Here is a 25547-nt window from a genome sequence, read left to right as displayed (position 1 = left end):
TCAGGTTGGACGGGGCTCTGAGCAACCTGATCTAGTTGAGGATGCCTCTGCTAATGGCAGGGGGGTTGGACTAGATGGCCTTTAAAGGTCCCTTCCAACCCAAACTGTTCTATGATTCTATGATTTGACCAGTACAGAAAACCTGGATTGCTGAAATACGGTACACGTGCCTTCACATAGAAACGGGAAAAGGTTGCACCAGCAGCCAAACATCTCCTGCTTAAGTATGCAGCCAGGAGCAGCTACAGCCGCCACCAGTGCTTGTAAGAGCAAAACAATTTTTGGAGCACTAGGTATAAAGTTTTACTAGCACTTTTTAAGATTTACAGCTGACAATGGAGTGATCATCTTAAAGACTCCAGAAAATTCTTGTCATCGCTTCCTCATGTAAAAAAATCAGTCTGTCTTTCATTTTTTTTATAATTATTATTAGCTTGTACTTAAATTGTCACATATCTTTTATGAATATAATAGGTAAAAATACTGTGCAAATAAGTAGATACGTACCTCACTTCAGCAAGGCACTTGAGTGCGTGCTTATCTTTAAATACATGACTTAGTCTCATTGACTATAATCACTGAAAGCTTAAATGTTTTACCGAAGTGGGGCTGTACTGTTATCAGTGAGCATTTCCCAGCATGTTTGTAATTTTTAGTTAAGCTAAGAAGACCAAAGAAAAATCAAATGTAATGGCTGTAATAATGTAATTACAAGATCTCTCTTGTAATTACCGTGATGAAAGTATCATTATGTCCTTATTTTAACATGGTTTTGATTTCATATAGAAAGATAGCTTTTCTCTTTGTCTCATCAAGCCTCACTTAATTTTTTTTTCTCTTTTTAAAAGTCCAGTGGGTAAAACTGCTAGCAGGAAACTATGCTTCTGAATAATGCATTTTATTACACATGATGGGGCAGACTTCTTCAAGTTCCTCGGGATCCATGCACATCTTTTGTAAGGAATATCACTTTACACCCGCTGGCAGAATTCAGTTCTTAAAAATAATTTAATCCCCACCGCCACCCCCAAGTTCAAATTTAAGTTGAGTCTCAGCTTTGTTTACCGGGTGTTCAAGATGTCATGGACTCTACAAATGGAAAATCCACGAGGACGTTTTGGAGAGGGACACGTTAACGAGATAACGCCTAAGTGATAAAAAACACTGCAGCTAAGAATCTTGTGCCTGACTTCAATAGTAGCTTTAATCCTTTGTGCTTCTTGCCTTGCTACAGGTGCGTGCATCCCAGGGGAGGTGTGATTCAGAGTGTGTCTTCCTGGAAGCACGGCTCAGGCTCACAGTACATTAACACTCAGCAAACACAATCATGGACAGCTGTGACTCCCCAGCAGAATTGGTCTTCGCCCCCAGAAGTAGTAGACCTCACTTTGGATGAGGATACCAGGCGCAAATATCTACTGTAATGCGGTGTCACTGTGTGTGTGTCCCCAACCCCTTCTCCCCTTTGTGGCACAGAAGTTCATTGTTAAAGCTTCAGCTTCAGAAGCCCTGTTCCTGGCATTACGAAACTCAAACTCATGAAGTTTTTCATTTCCATCAGAATGTAGTATAATTTCAGTATCGTTTAAAATGTTTTTGCCTTCTCAAAGGAGGATTCCTCCCAGAATTAAAAGCCAATAGCTCCAGATTTAAAACGCATCTACAGTTACTAACTTGTGCGTGTGTTAATCTGAAGAAATAACTGTGTGCAAACTGATGTCCTCCCACCCTTTGCCACCTCCAACTTCAGAACATTTTTAATTTATCAGTATATTGAGTTTGTTAGAAGAAGTTAGTGTTTTGCTGTGTGAGCATCAGTGATTTTGAGAAATGCTGTGTCCTCACTGATTTCAGTGGAACTGGGGGTATTCAACACTTCCGAAAATTGGGCCAAGAGTATTTGTACCCAAGCTGATTTGGTTATGTTACCAGCAGGAGGGACTGACTTTAATACGAACGGCCCATAACATATGCACTGAACAGCTTTTAATTAAAGGATTTTTATTTTCAATATAATTTATAGTTTACACTCTTTTCAGTGCTGAGTCTTCTGTCTACTTGACTACTGTGTTTCACTGATCATTTCCCACAGCTTGTTACGGTTTAAAATAGTAGTGACTTACTAGCAGCTGATTAGTGCAAAAGCACAAGAAAAAGAAAAGTAATAAAAAGGCCCAGCATCCCTCTCCTTTTTAAACATAGCTGAACTTTTTTACCTATATCCGAGTCTTGCCTGGAGTAGGAGAAGGAGAGAAACGAAACATTTTGCTCGTAGTCCTCATTTCTACTGTTGCTTATTTGCTTCATTGACCACGGCAAAAAAAAAAAAAACAACCCAACCCCAACCACCTTGCAAAGCCCCAGTCTGGCAAAGCACTTTAGCAGATGCGTAGCGTTCAGCTCGGGCAGTTCGCTGAAACTTGTGGGGCCATTCAAGTGCTTCAAAGTCTGTCCTAAAAGATGTTGCAGGATCAGGGCTTAAGGTTGTGATCTGTTTTGTTTGTTTGTTTGTTTTTAAACTAGATCTGCACCATTTTCCTGGCTTTAGGTCACGTCTCTTATCCTAGTTTTGGAATTGTTTTTAGGGTGTGATCCAGGAAACACTTTCTACCGGAATATTTACCAAAATCAGTGGAACTACTTACTTTAGCAGGCTGTAGTTTCTGTAGTGTATATGGAAATTCCTGCCCCTCATCTGTCATTTTGAGCCTTTCTCAAGGCAAAAACCAAAGATTAGACTTTAACAAGATGATATTCACTTTAAATGTCTATTGTGCAATTAAAATGTTCTTTTGTATTCAAAATATTTCTAGTGGGAATTTTGTACAGCTCTATCATCAGATTTTTTGCCATTTAAGGCTGAACAGGGGGTAGTCAGGACACGGGAAGTTCTGTTTTCTTTTTGTGTTGGCTGGTTTCTGAGTTGATTTGGCTTCCAATAATTTTATCTGTGGGCAAAAAAAAAAATAAATAAATAAAATTACCTATGTTGTCACGTAACTTAAAGGAAAAAAAAAACCAACCAACCCAGCAGTGGTGGTATAGTTAGTAACAAACAGCTTTTTCTTTAATGAGCAGAACGGTTATGACTGCACTTTAAAGAACAACTAGGTAAGGGACTGATAATCCAATTTCAAGCTTTCTAAAACATTGAACATAAGTGTATTTGCATGGCCAGAAAAAATGTACGTGGTGCTTCTAGTGACCGATTTCTTTCTCTGGGGGTGGGAGGGAGGGAGGGAGCGGCGCGTGGATGGAGCCCATTCGCATTGCAGTAGGGAATAAGCCCTGTACTACTGGGGCACCGTATCAGTAGTGGCCGTCGATCTTTTCTCCTCGTATTTTAATCACGCAACTCAGCCGTCGTTTTAGTGGGCTAGCACACATGCTGTAAAGGTAACTTTGGAACAGTGATTTAGTGTGGCTGCTTTTTGCTGTTTCACAAAATCTTTTAAAGATCAGTTTTGAAAAAAGCTGCAGGGACCCATTTGTAGTCCTTCCATGAAAAATGCAAACTAACTCTCTTGTTTTTCAGTTTGTATATGATGTGACTTCCATGTATATATAAAAACGACTGCGTCCTAACCAAACTTCCTCCAATTGTGCACTGTGTTTGTTTAAACAATTCATGTATTGTAGTCTGATGCAGGTTTTCTTTTATTTAAAACACTACATTTTCTCTTATTCTTCACAAATTTGAAAGGGTAGTGATCTGAAAACCGCAATCACTGGATAGCTAGGAAGTGTTTTTGTTTTGGTTTTTGTTTTGTTTTGTTTTTTTTAAAGAGAGCAAAAGGTGCCTGGACGGTTTTGCTCTTCTCAGCAGGAAAGAGAAATGCTAGCCGTTGTCTGGCTTAAGAACCAATGCACTGGGGGCCTGATCCAGAACCCACTGGAGTTGGTGCGGGGCTTTCCATCGACTTCAGTGTGCATTGGCTCAAGCCCTTCGTGGTTTTAGCAGTTCCTGAATTGCTGGAGTGTGAACTTGGAATCTTCTGTAGTGAAGACAAATCATTGCTTAGAATATAAATGTTTAAAACGTGCGACTCTAGTTAAAAAATTTGATTCTTCTCGACACTCATTATTTAGTTCTCATTTTCCATCTAGTATTTAATGGTCTTTGGAGAAATAATAATAATAAAACAGAGTGTTATATATATATAAATATATATATTTTTGGTGCAAGATGAGACCTTCTGTTTTTTGAAACAAGTCTGTAGCATAAAGGTTAAACTATTTTAAGACAAAATAAAATAGAGTGTATTATTTAAACAATATCAGCTTGTTTGGGATTTTTTCCCCCCCCGCTTCCATTCAATACGCTGCTGTTTGTCGCATCTCCAGAATAAAGCCTTAAGCTCCGGGAATGGGTTACAGCTGCCCAAATGCAGCACTGTTCCCTGCGTTTCATTTTGAACGTCCAGAATGTAAACGTGATTTCCTGACCGCAGAAGCTTGCTTTTCTCTCCCAGAGCAGGACAGGACCGCCGCTTCTCGCTGTTGCGCTGGTGGGGGGATGCCAGGGGATGCCCAGGTAGCAGTAACGAGCGGCCGCTGCCCATCACGCTCCGCAGAATCCCTTCTAGGGATGCGGTTTCTGCGCAGCCTCCATCTTCCCACACGCCGCAGTCCTCCGGGTGCCTGAGCGACCTTCATACCGGTATTTTTCCGACCGCATCCCCTTGTCCCATCCTCACAGCTGTCTTCTGCTGGTCAGCGAGACCCTTTGACTGAAAGACCGACGTTACACTCGGATTTTCTCACGCAGCCAGGTAGTGCCGACAAGCTCAGATCTACTGCCATTTGAAACGGATGTGTTAGACCAGCTGTGAAGCTCCGGGCAGGTCCTCGCAGACCATGAGAGGTGGTGCCGGGCTGAACAGTGTTTGGAGAACCGCTAAATTGTACCGGGGAATTTACAGCTGCAAGTAAAGAGAAGGATGGTAAGTGTAACTGCGCTGTGCTAAACTTAGGGTCCCGCTGCCTGCCCGTCTTCTCATAGCCAATATGGAAATAGGAATAATAATAATAATAAAATCCATTACATTTCCAGCTAAATAGGGGAGTTTGCTTTAGTTCCGATGTTTTGCACCACCGAGAGCCTTCTCGTGATAAAATGAGGAGAGCTGTTTATCCATGTGTTTTAAATGTCAAGGTTGATTACGAGCGAGGTGAGTTGGCTTTTCAGCCCCACTGAGTTCTTGGCTTGTGCGAAGCTCGAAAATACAAATTCTGGGCCTGGTGGTGGTTGTGGAGGTGGACGCCAGACTCGGATTTTATTTCGTGTGTATCACCAGCTGAGGGAGACCAGCGCTGTGGAGTCTGGTGCAGATGTGGAAAGATGAGAGCTGACGTATCTCCTGAATCTTTTTTCTCCATCACCAAGAGATACCCGGAGCCTTTGGACTTCAGGATACACTGAATGGAAAGCTTAAAATTTCTGCGGCACTCAGCACATCCCTCGTGGCTCGGGCCGCTTTGCTTTGTGGGAACTGTCTTTTCTGGGGCAATAAGAGAACTGACAAAAGCTACCCAAACAGGTTAGATTTTGTATTGCTTTTCCCAGTGAAATCGTTGCAATGCAGATTAATTTTTTGGCTGAAAACCTAGTTTGCCTTAAAATGGGGACTGAAAGTGTTTTACTAAGTGGATTAGTTCCCCGGTTCCCTGGAGAACCTGTAAATGGTGTCCTTTGCCGAGTCCATCACCTCCATTTGCTGAAACACTACTTGTTTTTCCCCCTCTCCTTTTTAGGGCCGTCGTAAGTGAATGTCAGCTGCTGTGGCTTTCTCTCCAGAGCATCACGGGGATGCAGTTTCCCTTCTGTCTGCAAAGGAAAGGAGCAGCGCACCTGCAAAATGCAAACTTGCGACGGACGAACCCTGCATTTACTTTTGTCTTTGGTGCAAATAAGATGAACGCCCTCCTTTTATTGAAACTAAACAGCAGCTGAGGAGTCCAACCCCCCCAGGTCTATATCTCGATACCAGGGAGTTTATGAAAGTATAAATGCAGTCCTGAGAGTCCTTACGACTACTGATTCATAAATGCCCCTTGGAAGTTTTCTCTTGGAGCTGGTTAGTCATCTGGATTTGTAATTCAGTTTAAAATTAGAATTAAGTGCCAGCTACTGGGAAGGAGGGATCCTTCAGACCGTAAATCTCGGGGCAAAGCTGGAGTGGACAGGGGAAAACTGTCTGAGAGTTTAATTTCAGATAATTTTCTAAATGTATTAGCTGCGTAGGCAGCTTTGGGTGAATCCAGAGCAACCACATCGGAGCTGGAAAAAGAAACAAGAGTCCCCCGTCAAATTCATTGTTCATTACTGTAGGTGATGCAAATTGAATGCAGAACTGCTGGAGTCCGGCCGGTGCCTTTTCCAGGGGGTTTCCTATGCGTGGCTCTGACAAAAAGCTGTCTCACACAGCTGAGGATCGCATTTGCTTTGCCCATGGCTTCATAGCATTGATAGCTTTTGGCTGGCCCATGATCAAGGACACCCAAATCTTCCCGTTTCCTTTCTGCCAGGTGCTTGTGCGTCCACCTTAAACTTGACATGACTGAACTCCAATGCCACGTCCGTCGCTCCAGCTCATCCGACCTCATCCACGTCTTCCAGTACTGGCAGTGCTGCTGCACAACCCTGTGTGATCAGCAGTTTTTTAGTAGAAATCTCCAACTCTCTGTGACAGTGTCACTCATAAAAATAGCGACTTTCCATTGCTTCCTTGGAAAATGCATCTTTTCTAATGTTACCACCGGCAGATCATAGAATCATTTAGGTTGGCAAAGACCTTTAAGATCGAGTCCAACCGATTTAATTATCTGCATCCTAAAATACTCTTGATTTCCCCCCATCGTTCCAGCTATAGCCCTCTGGATGCCCCAGCACTTGGCAGCATGGGCCTCCAGGGGAAGCTGCTGTTTCGAAGCAGGGCGCGTTCAAATCCCGCCTTTGGCGTTGTAGATAGGTAGGAGATGTTTTTCCGTGGTGCTACGAGCCGGCAGTGGTCCTGTAAACCCAAAGAGGAGCTTTTGAGTCAGAGGTGGTTGGGCTGGAGTGATGATTTTAAGATCCTAATGAGAAATTAGGATCACTTGTTATGTGTTCTCACTCAAAGCTCATCTTACCTGGCACGGGATATGACAGAGATTCATGAAAGGGTAATTGTGTTGCTTTTCCACATGATTACACTTCCCATTTGAGTCCATTTATTCACACTCTCCCTGGACCGCGTGTGACAAAACTGCCAAATAAAAAAACCCCTCGCAGGAGCTCTGCCAGTTACAAATCACCGGCCGAGCGCCACGGATCTGTTTTCTGACATCTCGCTAACACCTCCCTTCTGCCAATGTTTTACAGCTCTAATGGGATCCGCCGTCTGCGCGAAGAGCCACAGCAAAGCTCTCTGCGATGCGGTGGCGGGCTGGAAACCACCTTGGCCGGGCTTTCCTCCTTCTCTTGGTCAGCAGCACGTCCCTGAGAGGAGGATCCCCACTCCTCATCTCCGTATTGCTCAGAGCAGCAAGAGGGAAGGGCACCCTAAGAAACCCGTTTTCCACTTAAATAAAGCGGTGATGTGGGTTAATGAATAGATTTGGGCCAAAGCGGTGGTTCTTCTGAGCATTCGGGATTGGCTCTTGAAGGTTGAGGGCCTGCACTTGCTCAGCTTCCCATCTTGTTGCATGGGAGCGGGGAAGGATGGAGGCATCCTCACAATGTGGGGTACCAACGAGGGTGGGACCCATGGGAGTGCGACGTCGTCGAGGGCAGCTGGTGGCTGACTCCTTAACTGCTCCTCCACCTTTGCCTCTTGCTTCTGGAGGAGATCCCCAACCCCTGGGCAGAAGGGTCATCTCCAGCATGGTGGAGAGAGGCAGCCAAAACCTCGGCTTGTAAACACATCCCTGGTGGGGATGGTCTCTCCCTTCCTCAGCGAAGGTGGGAGACGGGCCCTGCCTGTCTGTGAGATGCATCCCAAGGAGGAAAAACTGCAGGTTTGGGTGTTTTGTCAAATCATTTTCATTTCTGATGGTTCTTTACACGTGCTGGGTCTTTTCTTGGACTGTTAGTGTCACGTTTCCAATCCCACGCTGAATATTAGGCTGGACAGGCGGTGACAGGAGCTCACCCTCGGTCTGTGGAAGGAGCAGAGCTCTTCAGAGCCGTTTTCAGCTCCAGACAGGTGAGCAATGGAGATTATCCAGACAAAATCCTGGTGGGTGATCAGACACGGGAGCACCAGCTTGAGGAAACACCCACATTTCTGTGCTTTGCCCAACCACCCTCCCAAATACCCCTCATTAAAAAAAGTCCCTGAAAGGATGAAAAATCCAATCACTGGGAGTCGCTACGTGTCCACAAACCACGCCTGGCCCAGGAAAAGCCAGACGCGGGAGCCAGGAGCACGTAGCAGAAGCAGCGTCTGTACGGTATGACCTTCCCCGTGTGCTCGCGGCTGGGTGGAGGTTTGCTCCAACAACCCCAGGTCGTACTAAATAACCAGACGCTCAACCCATCCCTTAACGCCTAACACAATCTTGTGGCTTTTTGGTGGCTGTCGGCTTCAGAGGAAGTGTGAAGCTGCTCAGATGATCATGCATTACTTAGGCTGGAGCGAGTAAGCAGATGCCTTCCCTTGAATAATTGAAGACCGTGTGTTTACCTGTGCTGATGCACTCATTTGCCATGGGTGTGTTGTAGACGTATCCTTGATGACAAGCATCAGACAGCCCCAATACAGCCCCTGGACTCCTCCTGTGCAACCAAGCCCATGCCACCGCCTCAGGCCCTGACACACGATGCCCAGGATGTGATTAAGGGAGCCGAGAGCAGCGTGCTGCCCCTCCGCTGCCGCAGGAGATGCAAAACTGGTCTCGATATTGCTCTTCATTCAGTTGGGTTTATTTTTTCCATCTTATTTTCATCAGTCAGGGTGGGTCCCCCCTAGGTTTGAAGACCACTGTCCCCGACAGAGGTGGCGAGATGGGTGCAGGTCACCTTTGGGGTTACCCAGGGCAGACTCAAGCCATTAGGAAACAACGGTGGGAAGGTGAAGAGCAGGGTGCAGGTTGAAGACACCCAGAGCAGAAGACAAAACACGGTGAGTAAATCCTAATGACAAGAGGGATAACTTCAAAAGGCAGCTCACAGCGTGCCTCGGACAAGACTTGGCCAGTTGAAAATGCTGTTTAGTTCATCTCCTCCATTACAAAAGGAGGATAAGGCCCTGGTGCACACCTGACCGTCCTCCACACCTCCCGAGAGCATCCGAGGACCTTTTCTGTGGCTGGGGTGCTGCTAAAACATAGTCTCAGGCCATTAAATACCCCATCCCGCTTGGAGCTGCGGAACCACTGGCTCCTTGCACAACCTTTCCTTCCTCCAGCTGCTTGTCAGGAGAAAGAATTAGGGCAATTTTTAAAGCAGACCCACCTGGGCACGGCACGAGGCAGGGAGCATGCTTTCTGGGAGGGTCTGAGCTCCCTGCCAGCCAAAAAAGTGTTCTTATAATGCTTTATACCCCGGTAAGCAGCAGCACCACATGCTACGGCCAAGTTTTCGGAGGGGTGATGCTGAGCTCTCCCATCCTTCGATGGCCAATGTGAGGTCTTGCCCTGGACCAGCGCTCCCGGCTTGCACAAGGGAATAGCAAAACTCTAAAATGCTCAGAAAAGCTCTCCAAAATGCTTCAAAATAAGCTTTACACACACTTTCCCCCCTTCCCCGTGCCCCAGGGAGGAATCCCCTTAATTCCTGGTGCTCCAGGCTCAGCCTGACTGGCTCCCAGCCCCACGGGAAGGCTGGGGTGGGGGCGTGTGGGTGGAGGTGAGGGGTCTCAGCAGCACCCAGTCTGCAAAGGAAATAATTTGGCAAGAAATAGTCATTATTTTTAATGCAATTTGGCCACCGACGTTTTAGCTCTGAAAGCCCGGGCTGGAAGCAGCCTGTGGGAAGGCACTAGATGGCACCAAAGCCGGAGGATACGGGCTGCGGGCTGCCATCGCACCCTCCACTGCATCCCCCAGAACGGGGGAAAGGGCCCCCCGAAACAGCCAAAAAGGCTTGTGGATGTGAAAAGACCAAATTTTGGGGGTTTCCTAACCATGCTGGACTCAATTGCCTTGGCTGGATCCTGCCCGTGCAGCCAGCATCCATCCCGTAGGGAGGAAACGAGCCCCAGGAAGCGCAAAAGAAACCGAATCATCCGGATGTAACGCCGCAATTAAATCACCCAGCTGTGATTTCGAGGCCATTAATCGCCGATGGGTCCGATGGAGGGTCGTTTCCCCGGGTTTCCAGCCTGGGATCTAGGAATGCGGACAGGGGTCATCGACCTTGCCTTATTTTTGGTTAGTGCAAAGCCACCTTGAGAGCAAGGAGCGGATTTCACAGCTAAAATATTGCAAAGTCCTTGATTAGCGGCAGAAACCGCGGGGCTTTGCAGCAAGGCTGCTGCCGAGCGTGTTGCCAGGAGAGGGCTTTGCTTTTGCCCCGGCTCTCACACCGCCTGCGGTTGCATCCCAAAGCCGCTGCCACAGGGCGCTGGCGGGACGCTGGGATGGGGACAGCACCGGGGCACCACCGAGGCAATCCTCTGCTCTCCAAAAATACGGGCAGGACGGAGGAGAAAGGATGAGTTTGGGGCCATTCTTGAAAAAGGGTGATGCGAAATATCCTAAAGCCCCATCCCTGCCTGCTCCGTAGGGAGGCACAGGGTCGATGTCGAGGATGTGCGGTTAAAAGTGTAATTTGAAGGAAGAATCTAATCAGCCCCAATATCCCGCTCCGAACTCGCTGCAGCGAAACGTCGCCAGCTCCCATTTTGCAACAACTGTCACGTGTCAGAAAAATGACAGTACTTTGGAGGCTGCTGTACCCGCGCAAATGGAGAATGGAACTCCTCGAAGCAAAATAGTTCAGTTTTAGCAAAATGGTTACACGTAAATGGGGGCATCGCAACCTCCTGTCCCCCTTTGCCGCAGTAAATTGCGATCCCTCTTAAACGAGCTCAGGAGGGCCCTGGGTGGGCACTGCGTCCCTCTGAGCAGCTGCGAGCTCCCGAAAATCCCCGCTCTCGGGGGAGGAGGAAAAACTGCCTCCTGCTTTCCTCCAGAGAAAATCCTGGGCTGCGTATTTGAAATCTGCTCTGGCAAAATAGGGGCACGGTGTTTTCGGTCTCATCTCCCGAATGGTTGCTCTTTGGATGTGAGGTTTTTACCCGTTTTCTTATTTTCTCCCCGTAAAACTGGAAAATTGAAATGCTGAAATATTTCATTTTAATTTTGAGCGAATGCATTATGATTTTGTCTACCTCGCCTCTCTTTTTTTTGGAGGAAATTAAAAAAAGGAAGGCGGTAAAAGGCAGAATAGAGAAAATTACAGGGAGGCAGAAACTAAAGGAGCCGAATAAGCATAGATTAAACTTCAGCGTAAATAAATCTCACATAAAGCCCTTTCACGAACCAGGAGCCCCCCACTTTCTGGCTCCCCACCTGGGTTTGGGTTGCTGTCGCTCCCGGGCACGGTACGATGCTATGGTGTTTGCTGGAGAGATTTCTCCTCCCTTTTCACCCTTTCTCTACCCATTCTTCATTTTGCCTTTAATTTTTCCACCTTCCCTTTTCCCTGTAGGTTCTTTTCTTCAGCGCTGGTCTCCCAAGCGGCTTTTTGCCTCCCCCCATCTAAGACTTGAGACCCTCAAAACCCCAGACCTGTTCTTCTTAACGGGGTTTGTAAGACCCACCACCCTTCCCACCACCCTTGCCCTAGAAGCACCATCAAAGGTCCAGCCATGGCCACGCCGTGGTTGTATCGCCACTGACGTCAAGACGTGCTCCCAAGGAAATCGTTACCCAAAATGTAGCTGAAGATCAGAAAATAATCAAAGGCTCAGACCACCATCTAGCAAAGAGATCACGCCGTCAATTATACTTCATCCCTACCAGGAGCGAGGCACCGGGTCTTTTCATGCCGTCAATCCCATTGTTCCCCATCCTGCCATAAGATGGCCTCGGGGGGCGTGAGATGTCCGTCCTGAGCAAACCGTGGCTTCCAAACTGCCAGAAAAAGTCCTTCACCGGGGTTTTTCCGATGTCCTGCCAGAGGTCGGCCAAAAAACCCTCAAGTTTGAGGGATGCTGGCTCATCAGTTTTTGAGCCGGTTGATACCATCCCAACTTCCCAAAGGATTTCACCCAGCTCGGTTTTTGCAGAGAAGGTGAAAAATCCTGTACCGCATCGAAATTACCGAGGGCTTTGAGGTGGGCAGAGGGCGAGCGCCAGGTCTGGAAGTGAGCTGAGAGTTACCGTCACCCCCAGATCCACCCGAGGATGGTGGCTGATGTTGATGATCCTGGGCCGTACGTGCCCCAGGACTTCTCAACTGCTCTGTATCACATTTATATTTCTTGAATATCCTCTGTGCGTGCCTGGCTAAGGGGAGAAACCTTCCCCGTGGGACCGAGGGGTGAGAGAGCCCCGGTGCCCCGATGTCTGTGCTGCAGCATCTCCAACACGTCTACTCCACAGACACACTGGTAGCACATGCGACATCCACGAGGCTGGAGAACATCACGCTGAAGAAGAATTTCATGGTGTTAATTATTAAAGAGAGCTTGGAGCAAAAGCGGGAGGATGCCCCAAACTGGGTGTGCTGGGACCCCAAAAGCTGCATCGGAGGACACCAACAGGCACCGGCCATGCGGGCAGGAGGAAGCCAAGGGCTAATTTTAACGTCAACGTGTGCCTGCGACATCTGCGTGACATGCAAAGCCCCAGCGACGGATCAGGTGTCCCCGGGTTGGGGGGGGGGGGGGGAGCACGTGCGGACGAAAAGCAACAGCAGCGAGGGCTGAGCCCCGCGAAATACCCACAACAACTGCCGCGGCGGGGCCGGGGGCCACCGGAGCAGCTGCCCAAGGCAACCGGAGCCGGTGACGGGGCTGCAGCCCCCGGCCCGGGGCCAGCGGCGATCTCAGGGGACCGTGGGGGGGGGACGCCAGGGTGCTTTGCAGGGTCCATGCACGTCCTGGGAGTCCCGCGCGACCTGTCCTGCAGCCATCACGGTGGGGACGGGCAAGAGGAGACGAGGTGGAAATCTCTCCTTGGTTGATTCACGCGTGGATTTGGCTACATTAGCCCCCTCCAGGCTTTTTAGCGTTTACAGACATGTCCCTTTGTGGGATGTGTTTAATACGGCGCGATCAAGCAGATCGCACCTTGCTGCTGGAAGCGATTTCTTGCCACTGGCAGAAATGGGTGGAAAGCCGTAGTTTTCCCATGCCGCACCACGAACGGGGCACGGGAGGCGTTTCGTTACGGCGCAGGCATGGAAAAAAAAACCACCCAGGTTTGCTCCTTCCTTGGAAATATTCGTGCTGGTGTGGACGACGTGTGGTACCTGCAGATACGGAGCGTTGCAGATCCAGTATGGCCGCGCTGCGGCCGTGGGCACTGCTCAGAGCAGCACGGTGACAGCGGGGGACAAGATCCAGCCTTCCCGCCCTGAAAACCCTCCTGGGGTCGACACAGCCTCCTGGGAGACGCCGAGGGGGGCAAGGCAGGAGGGCAAAATCCAAACTGGGATGAAATGGGGTGGGCACTGGGAGGCACTGGGCACTCCCCATCTGAGGGGAGCTCGGCGCAGCGGCGGTGCGAAGCCTTACCCGAAAGAGTCCTTTCGGGTGGATGTCACAGCTCCGAAGAAGCCGGGCCCGGCATCTGCCCTCAGGCTGCGGGGCTGGGAGGGAAAGGGTTAAACAGATCCAGGTTGCCAAGCCCCCGTTTTAATTCGGATCAGGGGGGAAAAAAAAAACAAAACCAAAAACCACACAAAATAAACCCAATGACAAACCCAATGAAATAATCCAGGCGAACAAATCTGTCACACATAGACGTTAGGAGGCTGCCGAGCGCTTAAACCTGCCAGATGCACGGGATGGATAAAGCTAAGCGGGGATTAAGGGGGCTCCCCCCCGGTGGGACAGCGGCCGGCGGCAAAAACAACCCCCGGCCTGGCCGGGGTGGAAAGGCCACCAAAAAATTGGTTGGCAGCGCAGTAAAATGCTTCCCGGGACCCTCTGCCCCGACAGAAACCCGCCCTACGCAACGGGGGTCTTACCCACTTCTTTAAAACGGTTTTAAATAAACAAGGACGAGGTTCTGGTTGGGTTGTTTTTTTTTTTTTTGGGGGGGGGGGGTTGTCCTCCTTTAAGCCGTGGGGGTTCTTGGCCCCATGAGGAGGGCGGCTCTGCGCCCCGTGGGGTTTCCGCGAGCTCTCTGCATCTCCCTGGGCTCGGCCGGAGCCATTTTGGGTCGGCGGTGCCCCGACGAGCGAGCTCCGTCGGCAACTGGGGCGTCGACACAATAGGCCACAGTGTCGCCTGCGGGGACGGGGACGGGGACGGGGACCAGCCCCTTCGCGCTCCTGCGGCCGGCGCCATCCTCTGCTTTGGGCCCGACTCGACGCGTGTCTCCCACATGGGCCACGGCCGGGGCGCGGGGGCACGGGCCGCCGTGCGGAGGGAGACGTGCGGAGGGGAGAGCCGGGCTGCGTGCGGCCTGGGGCGCCAGGCGTGCCGACCGCTGGCCTTGGCGGGGGGGATGGTGGTGGTGGTGGTGGTGGCGGTGGTGGGGCGCGTGCCCGTGTTCTGTGCGTGAATACGTGCGGTTGCACGCCGGCTTGCACGCGGGTGGGCGGGCGTGTAGTCGCGCAGGTGCATGGCACTGCGCCTGTGCACGGTGTGTGCATCTGCCCGCCCGCCGACGCGCGGGCACGCGCCCGAGTGCGCGCGCGCCAGCGCCCGTGTACGTGCGTAGGTACCCGCGTGTGCGCGTGCACCCGCGTGCACCCGCCTGCCTGCCTGCGCCCGCCCGTGCGCTGCATGCACGCACGTGCCCGCCCGGGCACCTGCGTGCGCGCGCACGTCCACCCGCGCCTGCGTGCACACAGCCGTGTACGCCTGTGCGCGTACGTGCGCGCTCCGCGCGCGCGTGTGCACACGCGTGTACATGCACGACTACCCCCCCCGCCGCACGGCCACACGCGCGCGGCCGCGCGGGGTGCGTGCCTGCGTGCGCGCGGCCGCGGAGGAGCGGCCGCACGTGCGGGCGCCCGCCCGCCGCGGGCTTGCGCACGCCCCGCCCTCCGCCCTCCCTTCGTCTCCCATTGGCCGGCGCGTGGGCCGGGGGGGCGGGGCGTGGCGGCGGGAGGGCGTGGCGGCCGGCGGTCGGGACGCTGCCATTGGCGGCGGGCGCCTTTGTGTGCCGGCGGAGCGGGCGGCCGCCACTCGCCGCCGCGTCGGAGGGGCCGGCGGGACCGGGCCGGGCCGGGCCGGGCCGCGCCACAAAGGCCGCAGCATGGTCCTGGTGCACGTCGGCTACCTGGTGCTGCCCGTCTTCGGCTCCGTGCGCAACAGAGGTACCGCGCCGTGCGCGGGGGCCGCGGGTTCGCGTCCCGGGGCCGCTCCGCGCGGGGTTCGGGGCGGGGGGGGGGGGTGTGGGCGAGCGGGGGCCGCGGCCGGGCGCGTATGGCAGCGCGCCGCCCCCACCACCCCCCCGCCCGGCGGGCTCGGCCCGGGCTCCGGGTCCCCCGGCAGGAGGAGGGGTGCCGCCCGCTTCTCCCCCCCCCCCCCCCCCCCCCCCCCCCAGCCCTCCCCGCGCGCCGTCAGGTCGGCGGTTGGGGCGAGCCCGCCTCGCTCCGCGGGCGCGCGGGGCTCCGCGCCCCCCCCCTCAGCCCCCAGCAGCGCCCGTTGTGGGGGGGTGTCCGTGTGTCCCGTCCCCCCTACCCCCACCCCCCCCCCCCCCGCACCCCCGGGGCCGCCCCGGCGCCCGCCGCTTCCCCAGCTCCCGCCTGCACCTCCCGTCTGTGCTTCGGTAGATCCATTTTCCTCTTTTTATTTGTTCAATTTTATTTTATTTTTTAATTTAAACCCCCCCTCTCCCCCCCCCCCCCCCCCCCGTCTCGCCGTGTAGCGTAGCCACCAGGCCATTTCAGCGTAGCTGTAGCCGATAACAGCCATTTTTGTACCTTCATCCTGTTTAGCTGAGTACATTGCACTGTAAATTCCTGTTAAGTGGATTCATTTTGCTGTGGTCGTCGGGCGCAGAGTCTCCTGGGGGGCTTTGGGGGGTGGGGGGGAGGCAAACGCCCCCAAATTGCGGCCAAAAAAAACCCCCAAAAAATGAAATCGGGGAGGGGAAATCCAGCAAGGAAACGCAACTGGCCTGAATTCCAAAAATAAAATTGGAAAAGAGCTGGAGAGCAAGATCTGTGGTTAAACTGGGGCTAAAATACCCCCCAAAAGCTGCTGGCCGGCGCTGGCGAGAGTCGCCCGCAAAGGGGTGCAGCATCCCTGTCCCCGGCGGCGGCGACACCGCAGCCGACAGCTGTCCCCCGTGGGCGCCCGCCCGCCCAGCCGCTCGCCCGGCCATCCCACGCTCCATCCCGCCCGTCCCCATCAGCCACAAGTGTCCCGTCCCATTAGCGCACCTCAGACGTGGCGAACGCCCCCCCCCCCCCCCCCCCACGCCCCCCCCGAAATCTGATTGCGAAAAGAGACGACTGGCAAAATGGTTTTCCATTAAACAGGGATAACATTTTTTTCTGCTGTGCTAAATTACTTCCTGTTCTTATTTTGTGGGTAATTTTTCTGTATCGAATATCCTTTGGTTGTGTATCTTCACCTTTTTCTTGTACTAAAACTAAAGCATGGTCTGTATTTTTTTACATTACCTAGTTTCTGATGTAAATCTCTCTGTAGAGACATACCCTGCTGAAATGTAATGTGCTGTAGCCTATACATCTGCTCAGTGTACGCTGCTTTTGTTCTGTTGCCCTTCCATAGCATGGTGGGCCTTGCCTTTTTGTATTGTGTGCATGATGACATTGTTACACACGATTCCACTAATACTAATATACGATCTCTCAATAAAGAAACTAGTTTTCCTATATTAACCTAGTGTGCTTTTTCTATTGCTGTTTTCCCATTTATTGTCGTATCCTGCTGTTTAGATTTTTTCCTTGCTTTCCCCCATCGTGAGGTTTGAGTGAGTGGATTTTTTTCCCCCGTAGTGCAGATCTGGGGGCTTTTTAATACATTCCCCCCCCCCCCCCCCCCCATCCCATCCCATATCTACCCTCAGCATTAGTCTGTGTGTACATACTCCCTAGACGCACAGTCCGTATTACCCTTGTGCCGATGCAGAATTCTGTTTTACCGCAGAATAGCCGAAAAAAAAAGTTGTGTAAATCCAAGCCCTCATTATTAATCAAAAAGAGAGAGGTGTTTGATGAAGGGTCTGCCGCTTATTTCATTCTAGTTACAACATTACACATTCCTTACCAGACTGATACCAAAACGAGAGGGATGACCTCTGGATGGATGGGGGGGAAGTATTTTTTTTTTAATTTTATTTTTTTTTTAAACTGATTAACAAGAGGTAAATGAACCCGGGGGGGGGGGGGGGAAATCCCTCTAATCTCTTAGCTGTATATTTATACATATATGCGAGTGCCCTGCCCGCCATCTGCTAGGCGAGAAGTTGCCGTGCCTCGGTCCCACGGCGACTGGCACGCTATAAATATCTTCGCTAGACCCCTGCAAGGCAGGGCTCGTAAAACCGTCCCAGCTGCTAATGTTGTAACTACATTTTCCTGCTTGAAGCCTCCAGGCCCACCATCTTCTGAATAACCCGATTTGGTCAAAAGAGCAAACTATGGGGTTGGGAGAAAGTCACCGGGGACCTTAAAATGTTGGAAGCAGGGAGGGACGGACCACCAAATTGCGGTCAGCGAGCAATTTTGCTGCAGCCGCAAAGCGATAATACCAGTCACCTCTCCTTGTTCCTGCGCCAGGCCTCCTTTCCCAGGTCTGCAAAATGGTCCTGTAAAACCTCCCAATTTTGGCTTGGATGCCGCCAGAAACTGAGGGAAGTCAGGGCTCCCGAAAGCAGGAGATGGGGCTGGGGTTGGAGTGGGGGGGAGCATCTTGTCTTAATTGCATTTCCACAGAAGGTGGGGAGACACAGGATTGGTTATTTGTCTTTAATGAGAGGAAGACAAATTCAGCAGGTCAGGGGTTCCCACCGCTAAAATTTCAAGAGGAGCCGCTAGCAAACAAAACAAAAGCAAGTGGCTCCAGCAACCCACCCTGCCTTACCCCAGCATCCCTCGAAGAGACGCATCATTTTGCAAGGCCGTGCCTTTCCACCTCCCTCCTAGCTTTATCCTGAGTTCGGTTGTTTTTTTTTTTTTAAACATTTATTTATTATTTCCTTCTCCATATTTCCTTTTCCGTGTATCTCGATGACTGTTTGGCCATCCTGTCCCCGTCCCCCCCCCCTCCCCCGGTATGAGCACAAGCGGGTTGCCCCCCTGCTCCCCCCCTGGATGTAGTGTATGCTGTGGCCCTTTGTTCTCGCTCCATCCTCTCCCCGGGCCAGCGCTGAGCTCCGTGCGTGACACATGTCCCCGTACGCATCCCGAGGAGGGAGGCTGTGCTTCTCGCTTGCATGAAGGGAGACGTGCATGCCTGTTGGGGCTGATCCATTTTCCAATGTGATTCCCCCCCCCCCCCTTTTTTTTTATTCCCCCCCCCTCCTTTTTTTTTTTTTTTTTAATTCAACCCCCATGTGAGACAATGAGATTTGGGTTACGGCGTGGAAAAAAATGAATCCCCTCCTACCCCACCCCGAAACCCCGCCACGGATGAACCCAGTCCCCTCCGAAACGTACCTCGCGCTACGGACACCTGCCGCCAGCTGCCCCTTTGTTAGGAGCGGCGGATTTGCTGCAGCGGGTGTAATAACCCCCCCAGTGTAATAACTTCTGCAAATCAGCGCTAATACAGAGCAAAACTGTGTGGTCAATATACTCTGAGGATACCTCGGTAATCTAATCATACAGAAAGCTGCTGGGTTAATGGCAACTCCTACTAAGCAATTTATCATCCGCATCATATTTTGACCTGTCTTGTTAGAAACACATCCTTATGAGAGGAAACATTCCCCCCCCCCCCCTCCACCTCCCAGCCTTATTAGTCAGTAACCACCAGGCTTTCACAGCTCATAATCCATCAAATGCATCCACAATTTAATGACTTAATTCCTTTGACACTCCCGAGTCTTGAAAAGCCACCTGGTACAAAGAAAATAATCTTTTTCGATTTTAGCATCGCGGGCTGAGGAAACGCAAGACGAGTCACGTGCTGGTGGTGCTGCTGTGGGTGTGGAGGCACATGCAGCGATTTCTATAAAGCCTATACATCTCTCCAGCACCGACCTGTATTCCTGGGCTGCTTTAAATAACTTCTTTTCAATAACAGGGAGACAGATAATCCCAAACACGAACAAAACGGGCTCTGAGATTCATTTATATAAGGGTTGTGTAAAGGTCTGATACACGTCTGCGTGCATTTAATGATGCCAAACGGGAGCTGGACCGATCTGTCTCTCACACGGGGCTTGGGGTGTTGCCACAATTTCCATCATTTTTAAGAAAAAGGTAAACAAATAGTGGTCACATTTTGCCCATATTAGGAATTATCCCCAAAGTCTAATGAAAGCTGATCTGGATTTACCTTGCTGTGCGCGGATCCGGCTCCGTGGAAATGTGTTATTTAAGAACCGGTGAGTTGGTGCCCGAGCGAGAAAGCAAACGCAGCTGCGAAGCTCGGGGCAGGGGGGGATTGGGGGGTGTTTGCCACAAAACCCAGGAGCTGCCGTGGCCAGGGGGGGGGAATGAGGTGGTGGGGACACGGTGGGGACACAGTCCGGCATCGCTCGGTGCATCCCGGACAGAGTGCGGGGTGCGAAACCGGGGGGGCGAGATCTGTAGGCGCCAGGACGCTGCCGTAACCACCTCGCCAAGTCGCCGGTCTCGTGCCGAGTCCTCCTCCGTGAACCTTCTGGAAGGACTGTCCTAGAGTAAGTCTGAGCTTCCTTTTTCATTGTTGTTTTAAACCCTGCTCGTAATTTGGGGAGCGCCTCGTTTGCTGAAATGGGAGGATGGAGCATTGCTGGGGCAAGCGCGGGAGCCCCGTCCTCCCAAACCTGTAGGAGAAACCCCCCCCCAAGTGCCACGGGGAGCACGTGTGGCATCCCAAGACAGGCTCATCCCTTTCCACCGACCAGATGGATGGTGGTCGCAACCGCTGGAGGTGCAGGGGTGGCCGGAGAGGGGAGGATGGCTCTTTCGGGGGCCCTGCGGGGCACGACACCGGGTAGCGAGGGCACGGGCATCCCCTCCAGCCCGTTTACATGCTGGTTTACACCCAAACCGTGCGCTGGGGCTGCCTCGTGTCAAAACTGGAAGGGCCTTATCTCTAGAGGTGTTCAAAAAGGGACACGTGCTGCAGCAGGTCAGCAGAGAAAAGCCTTTCCTCCCCCTTAACCCGGGAAGGCTCGTTTTGGGGAGCATTACAGAAATGTGCCAGAAATGCAAGGGGAGACTTTGCAGAAGGTCTTCTCCTACATCTAGATCATCTTCGATATCCGTAATCTCCAAGACCAGAGTTGGTTTTGCAATTGAGAGAGGTGTGATGGCACCGCCAAATGTCGCGTGACTCTTGGGCATCTCACGGTATTTGGGTGTTTCTACATAAACCCGCAGCTCTGGGAGTCGGGCGATAGCACAAGGCTTTTCGATTGAAGGGTAGTATATAAAGTAAAGCTTCAAACTGCTGCTTATCGCAAACTTGGTGCTCAAAACTCAGAAGTCGGCTACAACACTCGGGAGGTTTTTCAGCCGACGCGGTGGTTTAGGAAGGAGAAGGGCAACGTGTGGCTGCGGTGGGGCCAGGGCAGGGACCTGCAGGTGGGCAGCAAGAGCGGGGCTAAGACCCAGTGGGGAAAATGATAGTTTTCTCCCTTTCTTAGTTCAATCTGGGGAGACGGAGTGGGTCAGTCGGCAGAGGGGTCGGGGCTTCCCAAGTCGTGCTGTGCCCGGGAGCAGCTCCTCACGGGATCCCATGGGAGACCCCCCAGTTTAATTCTTGCGTGGTCTTGTCTTACTCCTAAACCTTCTTAGGGGGAAACTCAGGTCTTTTGGAAGTGGCTAAATTCTCCCTCTAAAATAAAAAAAGACAAATCACTTTTCAGCCAGAGCAGCAGATCCTGGTCGTTGCAGGGACCAGGCTCCCGTGCCGGAGGGCTGAGCTTGGCAGAGCTCAGCAGAGCCAGGACACAGGGAAAGCAAACCCATGTCTGCTCCGTGCCTCCCCACCACCTTTACTTAACCCTTCTTGCTCCTCCTCTGCTCAGTTTTGCAGTCTCCTGGGACCTTTTCTCACCCATTTTCCTGCCTGCTGGTCCTTTACATTTCCCAGCCCCAGCTGGGTTGGGCTGGTTGGCACGTGCTGTGGTGGATCCCTCTTGGTAAGTGTCCTTAACCACTCTCGTTTTCTCTCCCTCCCTTTAAAGGCTGTAAAATGTGCCTGCAGGAAAGCTGCACATGTATGGTTTGTAGCTCTTCAATGAAGACCATTGCTTTGGTTTGAGTGAATAAGCCCACCGGGGTCAGGAGCAAAGCAGATGCTGGAAGCAGTGAAGACGCAGGTTATGGGGAGAGGCAATAAGGGGCAGCTTGGTACCTGTGGGCGGGGACCCTTCGAAGTGAGGATGTGCCTGCGGGGAGATGTTCGGATGAGGATTTCGGTAGCTCGGAGAAGGACCTGGATGTCTCTGTCTCTCGCCCCGTATCCCTGTGCTCCTGGCCGCTCGCAGCGTCTGCCCTGCCTGGAGGTGACACCCTGAGGTGTGCGTGACCATCGGCTTAGACGGAGCCACTGGCCATTGCTGTTTTTCCCTGGGGGGCTCAAGTGATGCTGTAGAGCTGTTACCGTGTGTCGGTCCTCCACCTCCTTCCCCAAATGGTACAAGGAGCAGCCGTTTCCCTAAATGAGGAGAAAGCCGGGCCGTGGGTACCTTCTGGGACTTCTCTGAAGGGACCTTGAGCAGGACTCTGATGGAGCTGGACAGCCTGCCAGGCCAGGTGTCCAGGCACCCAACGCCAGGGTTGGGTTAGGAGCTGCTCCAAAAACCTGCTCTCGTCTTCTCCAGGCTCGGGGGGGGTCTCTAAAAGACATTCAGAAACACAGTCCCTCGGGCACCTGCCGTGCTGCAGCTGCTCCCCACGTTGGGCTCCTCCAGTGGGAGGGTGGGATTGGGAAACGCCCCCCTAGCAAATGTGCCCTCCCCAGCGGTGCTTCGCGTTGTGTCTTTGGGCTTTCTCATTCTCCTGGTGGCATCTGACTCTTCCTTCGGTCACTCCGCTCGCTCAAGGTCCTGATATATCCAAAGGGATCTTGGTTTTTTTGGAAGCTGTGGGTGCGTGAGGAGGCACCACTCATGAGCACTTGCCCAACCAACCTGTTTCCATGATGTGTCTGCTTGAAAACTGGGTGTCTACAGGTAAAAGGAAGTTTTCTCCTCTTTTTTTTTTTTTTTGATAGCAGAGGAGGTGCCTGTTCTTATGTAGGCCTGCAGCATTGGGTAGGATCTCATCTGTCTGTGCTCCTTGGGGGCAGTGGAGGACGTTTGTCTGGTCCAGTCAGGGCTGATCATCATCAGCTGGTGGGAGCTGAGACTTAAATAGACTCTCCTGTGAGCCCCAAACCTCAGTGAGGAGCAGCTGGGGTCAGAAGTGAGCTGTGGGTTTGTAGAGAAGCTGCCTGGACGCGGGATCGGAGACCAAGCTGGAAAGGTCTGAACTTGTTTATACGTGAATAAATCCAAAATAAGTCCTCAACTTTTATAGGAGCTGCTTGGCATTTATAATGGGATGAGTAAGATGAGAATCTAGTTTGAGGTGGGTTTTTTTTTTTTAATTAAAAAAAAAAAAGTAATTGGCAGCAAACTGACCACAGTCCAAAGGTATTTTCTTTGCATGAGGGTTTAGTGATGCAGTTATCTTTGCAAGACTATCAGTGTATTTTCAGCCCTGGCATGGCACTTGCTGGCGAATTTGAGCAGGAGCTTTTTTTTAAGCCTCAGGCAGCCTCTGAAGGTAATGGGGGTGCTAATGCTTCAGGAGAGGTGTCCGTCAAGCCTGGCAGTTTCCAAGTCCTCCAGGCGGAAAATACCACGTCTCTAATTTGCCCGGCAGGAAAGGAGCTGTAAATCTCATGCAGATTACTGCACTTGTTGTTGTGGTTTGCTAAATCCACATTTCTCTTTCTTGTAGCCTGGCCTTTGATATTAATATCTTTAATTTCATTTATAAATTCACTTATTGGCTTTCATTAGTCATCCCATTAATGATCCCAGGCAAGAAATTTGTCATTTGACGTCAAAAGGCAGATTAAGGGACTTCTAGAGCCTTGGGAAATGGCTTCATGCTGCACTGGAATTATAGCGGTTGGCATATGAGGCTAATACTATGTATAATTTGCATCTGCTGCTCAGGGGATGAGTGATTATTTTATATATTTAGCAGAAAACAAGAGCCTTTCTTAATCATGAATGGTGCTACATTTCCTGCAAGCTCTGCAGTATTATGAATCACTGGGCTATAAACATCTTGTTGCCGGTGTGCCTGGTTTCGCATTACCACGGTGGTAAACCCTGGAGGGTCGGATCCTGACAGCTTGCCTCCTCCTCGGGGATTTTACTGCACGAGTGGCTAATTGAAATTAAGACGTTCCCTCAACGCTAGGAGCTGGGAGGGACCGGGAGTGGATTAAGCTTTGCTTGGCCAAAATTGAGCGTCTTTGGTCTCCGCTCTTCCTGGTGGGAGGTGAGGGTGTTGGTAGGGTTTGGAGATGGGCATCTAAGGTGTGAGAACGGGGGGGGGACACACACCCACAATGTTTACTCAAAACATCTGGAAAAGAGCAGGGTTGGACTAAAATCGGAGATGTAGCATCCCCAGGCACTACTGGTCCATTCAGGTCCGTCACGATGGGGCTTTATAGATGTTGGGACCAACCAGTGTGTCGGAAGAAGCCTTATGTTGTCCAGCTGTTATTTGTGATATCCCACAAATCTCCGGGGGCTGAGATAAGGAACGAGGAGGCTTTCTGCGCAGAGATAGCATGACATGAGTGGGCTTGGGGTTACAAGGCTTTTTTTTTTAATAGTGAATGTCTCGGTCGTATGCAACCCTATAAAAAAGGATCCCCTCCCACGCTGGCCACCTGCAAAGCCCCGTCAGCAGCCCCAAACTCCCTCCTCTGGGCAGGCCTTCCTTCGAGATCGATGGGCTGCAGGCATGAGGCCGAACGGAGAAAATTTTATCCATCGTGTACCAAAAGCACTTACTAAGCTGGTTTTGCTCAGCCCTCGTTGGCCTGAGTGGGAAACGTCTGTATGAACCTGAGATAATGGTTGTATCGCGTGTCAAGGGCAGCTCTGGGAGAGTCTGGAGGTAAGCAACAAACCTGGCCGGGGGCTGCAGACTGACCTACGCTGTCTGGCATTTTGATTACCGGTGCGTGAATCTGTCCTGGGTGGGAAATGATGGCATGGGTGAATCTGGGTGGGCGGGAGGCAGCCAGAGGTTGTGGGGATGTGGGGAGGTGGAGCCCCTCAACCTCCCATCTGCAAGGGCTGAAGGGTGACCCATAGCCCAGGGAGTGAAATACCTTCTTGCTTTTACCAAAGCAGCAGCAAAAACCATCGTCCATCCTTAATCTGTTGCTCAGCTCTCTGCCTGACTCCTTCCCACGTTAAATTAACGAGTGGTGGCCGGACTCTTGTCTCCGAGGTCACTCCTTGAAGCTGTGAGCTGAAAAAAATGGCAACTCATTTGTGACGTGGAGGAATGTTGCACGGGAATTGGGCCCCACAGCGAGGGACGTTGTGTCCCAGCGGCAGTGGGGGGGGATGCACGGGTGAGCGATGGGTGGTGGACCAGCAGCCCAGCTGATGGCACTTCTATTGACCTGAGTTTCTGGGGACTAGAGCTACGTGAAAATAGAGATATCTGGTTTTGATTATTATTATTTTCCGGTTCACTGGCTCAAAATTTATCTTCCTAGTTTTATATTGTCTTTGAGTTTTTCAGCAAAATGGGGGGGAGGGGAAGCCTTTTAAATGGTTCATTTGAAGTGAGATGAAATATGCCATGACCCCAGAAGTGAAATGCTATCTTGTGGCAGAAAATGAAACAGCATCAACTGGATGCAGGGAATAAAACCAATTCATCATAATCTTTCAGTTGGGTTTTTCGTACAGAAACGTTTCACCTAGATGTAGTTTTTTTTCATATCCGAGAGATGGATTCGGTGTTTAGTCCTCACTTGGAAAGCATGCAGTGGTCAGGAATAGACTGCCCCAGTCCTCCGTGTTCTTGTACTGTGGAACCATGCTGTGACTTTAGTGCGTGCAGGAATCGGATTTATTTAATCAACAGAAAGTGCTTTAATGCCTGAGATGAGTCTTGGAGAAGCAAAGGCTGTGTTCCCGGTGTGGGAGGTCGCAAAATGTAGTTGACCCTTTACAAAACAAGGGAGGTCATGTCAGCCCCTGCCTCTCCTTCCTTCTCACCTCTATTGGCAACGAGGGTGGATATCCAGGCTTGCGAGGACCAGAGGCGGTTTCCAAAATGA

The 25547-nt window shown here is 51.4% G+C and overlaps 2 protein-coding genes across 2 annotated transcripts in view; both read left to right on the top strand.

Moving 5' to 3' along the window:
* The window catches only part of LOC143171868 (protein ARK2N), a 50440-nt gene extending 47241 nt beyond the window's left edge, over positions 1 to 3199 (top strand). Inside the window, exon 5 of the mRNA XM_076360985.1 lies at positions 1235 to 3199. Coding sequence (XP_076217100.1) covers positions 1235 to 1424 — 190 coding nt within the window. The 3' untranslated portion in view covers positions 1425 to 3199. The remainder of the gene's footprint in view (positions 1 to 1234) is intronic.
* Positions 3200 to 15322: 12123 nt separating this feature from the next.
* The window catches only part of LOC143171930 (E3 ubiquitin-protein ligase ARK2C), a 47409-nt gene continuing 37184 nt past the window's right edge, over positions 15323 to 25547 (top strand). Inside the window, exon 1 of the mRNA XM_076361113.1 lies at positions 15323 to 15421. Within this exon, the coding sequence (XP_076217228.1) occupies positions 15361 to 15421 (61 nt within the window). The 5' untranslated portion in view covers positions 15323 to 15360. The remainder of the gene's footprint in view (positions 15422 to 25547) is intronic.

This window comes from Aptenodytes patagonicus, chromosome W, assembly GCF_965638725.1.
Source record: "Aptenodytes patagonicus chromosome W, bAptPat1.pri.cur, whole genome shotgun sequence".
NCBI lineage: Eukaryota > Metazoa > Chordata > Aves > Sphenisciformes > Spheniscidae > Aptenodytes > Aptenodytes patagonicus.
Note: the sequence above shows the minus strand (reverse complement) of the source record. Positions and strands in the feature narration are given on the sequence as shown.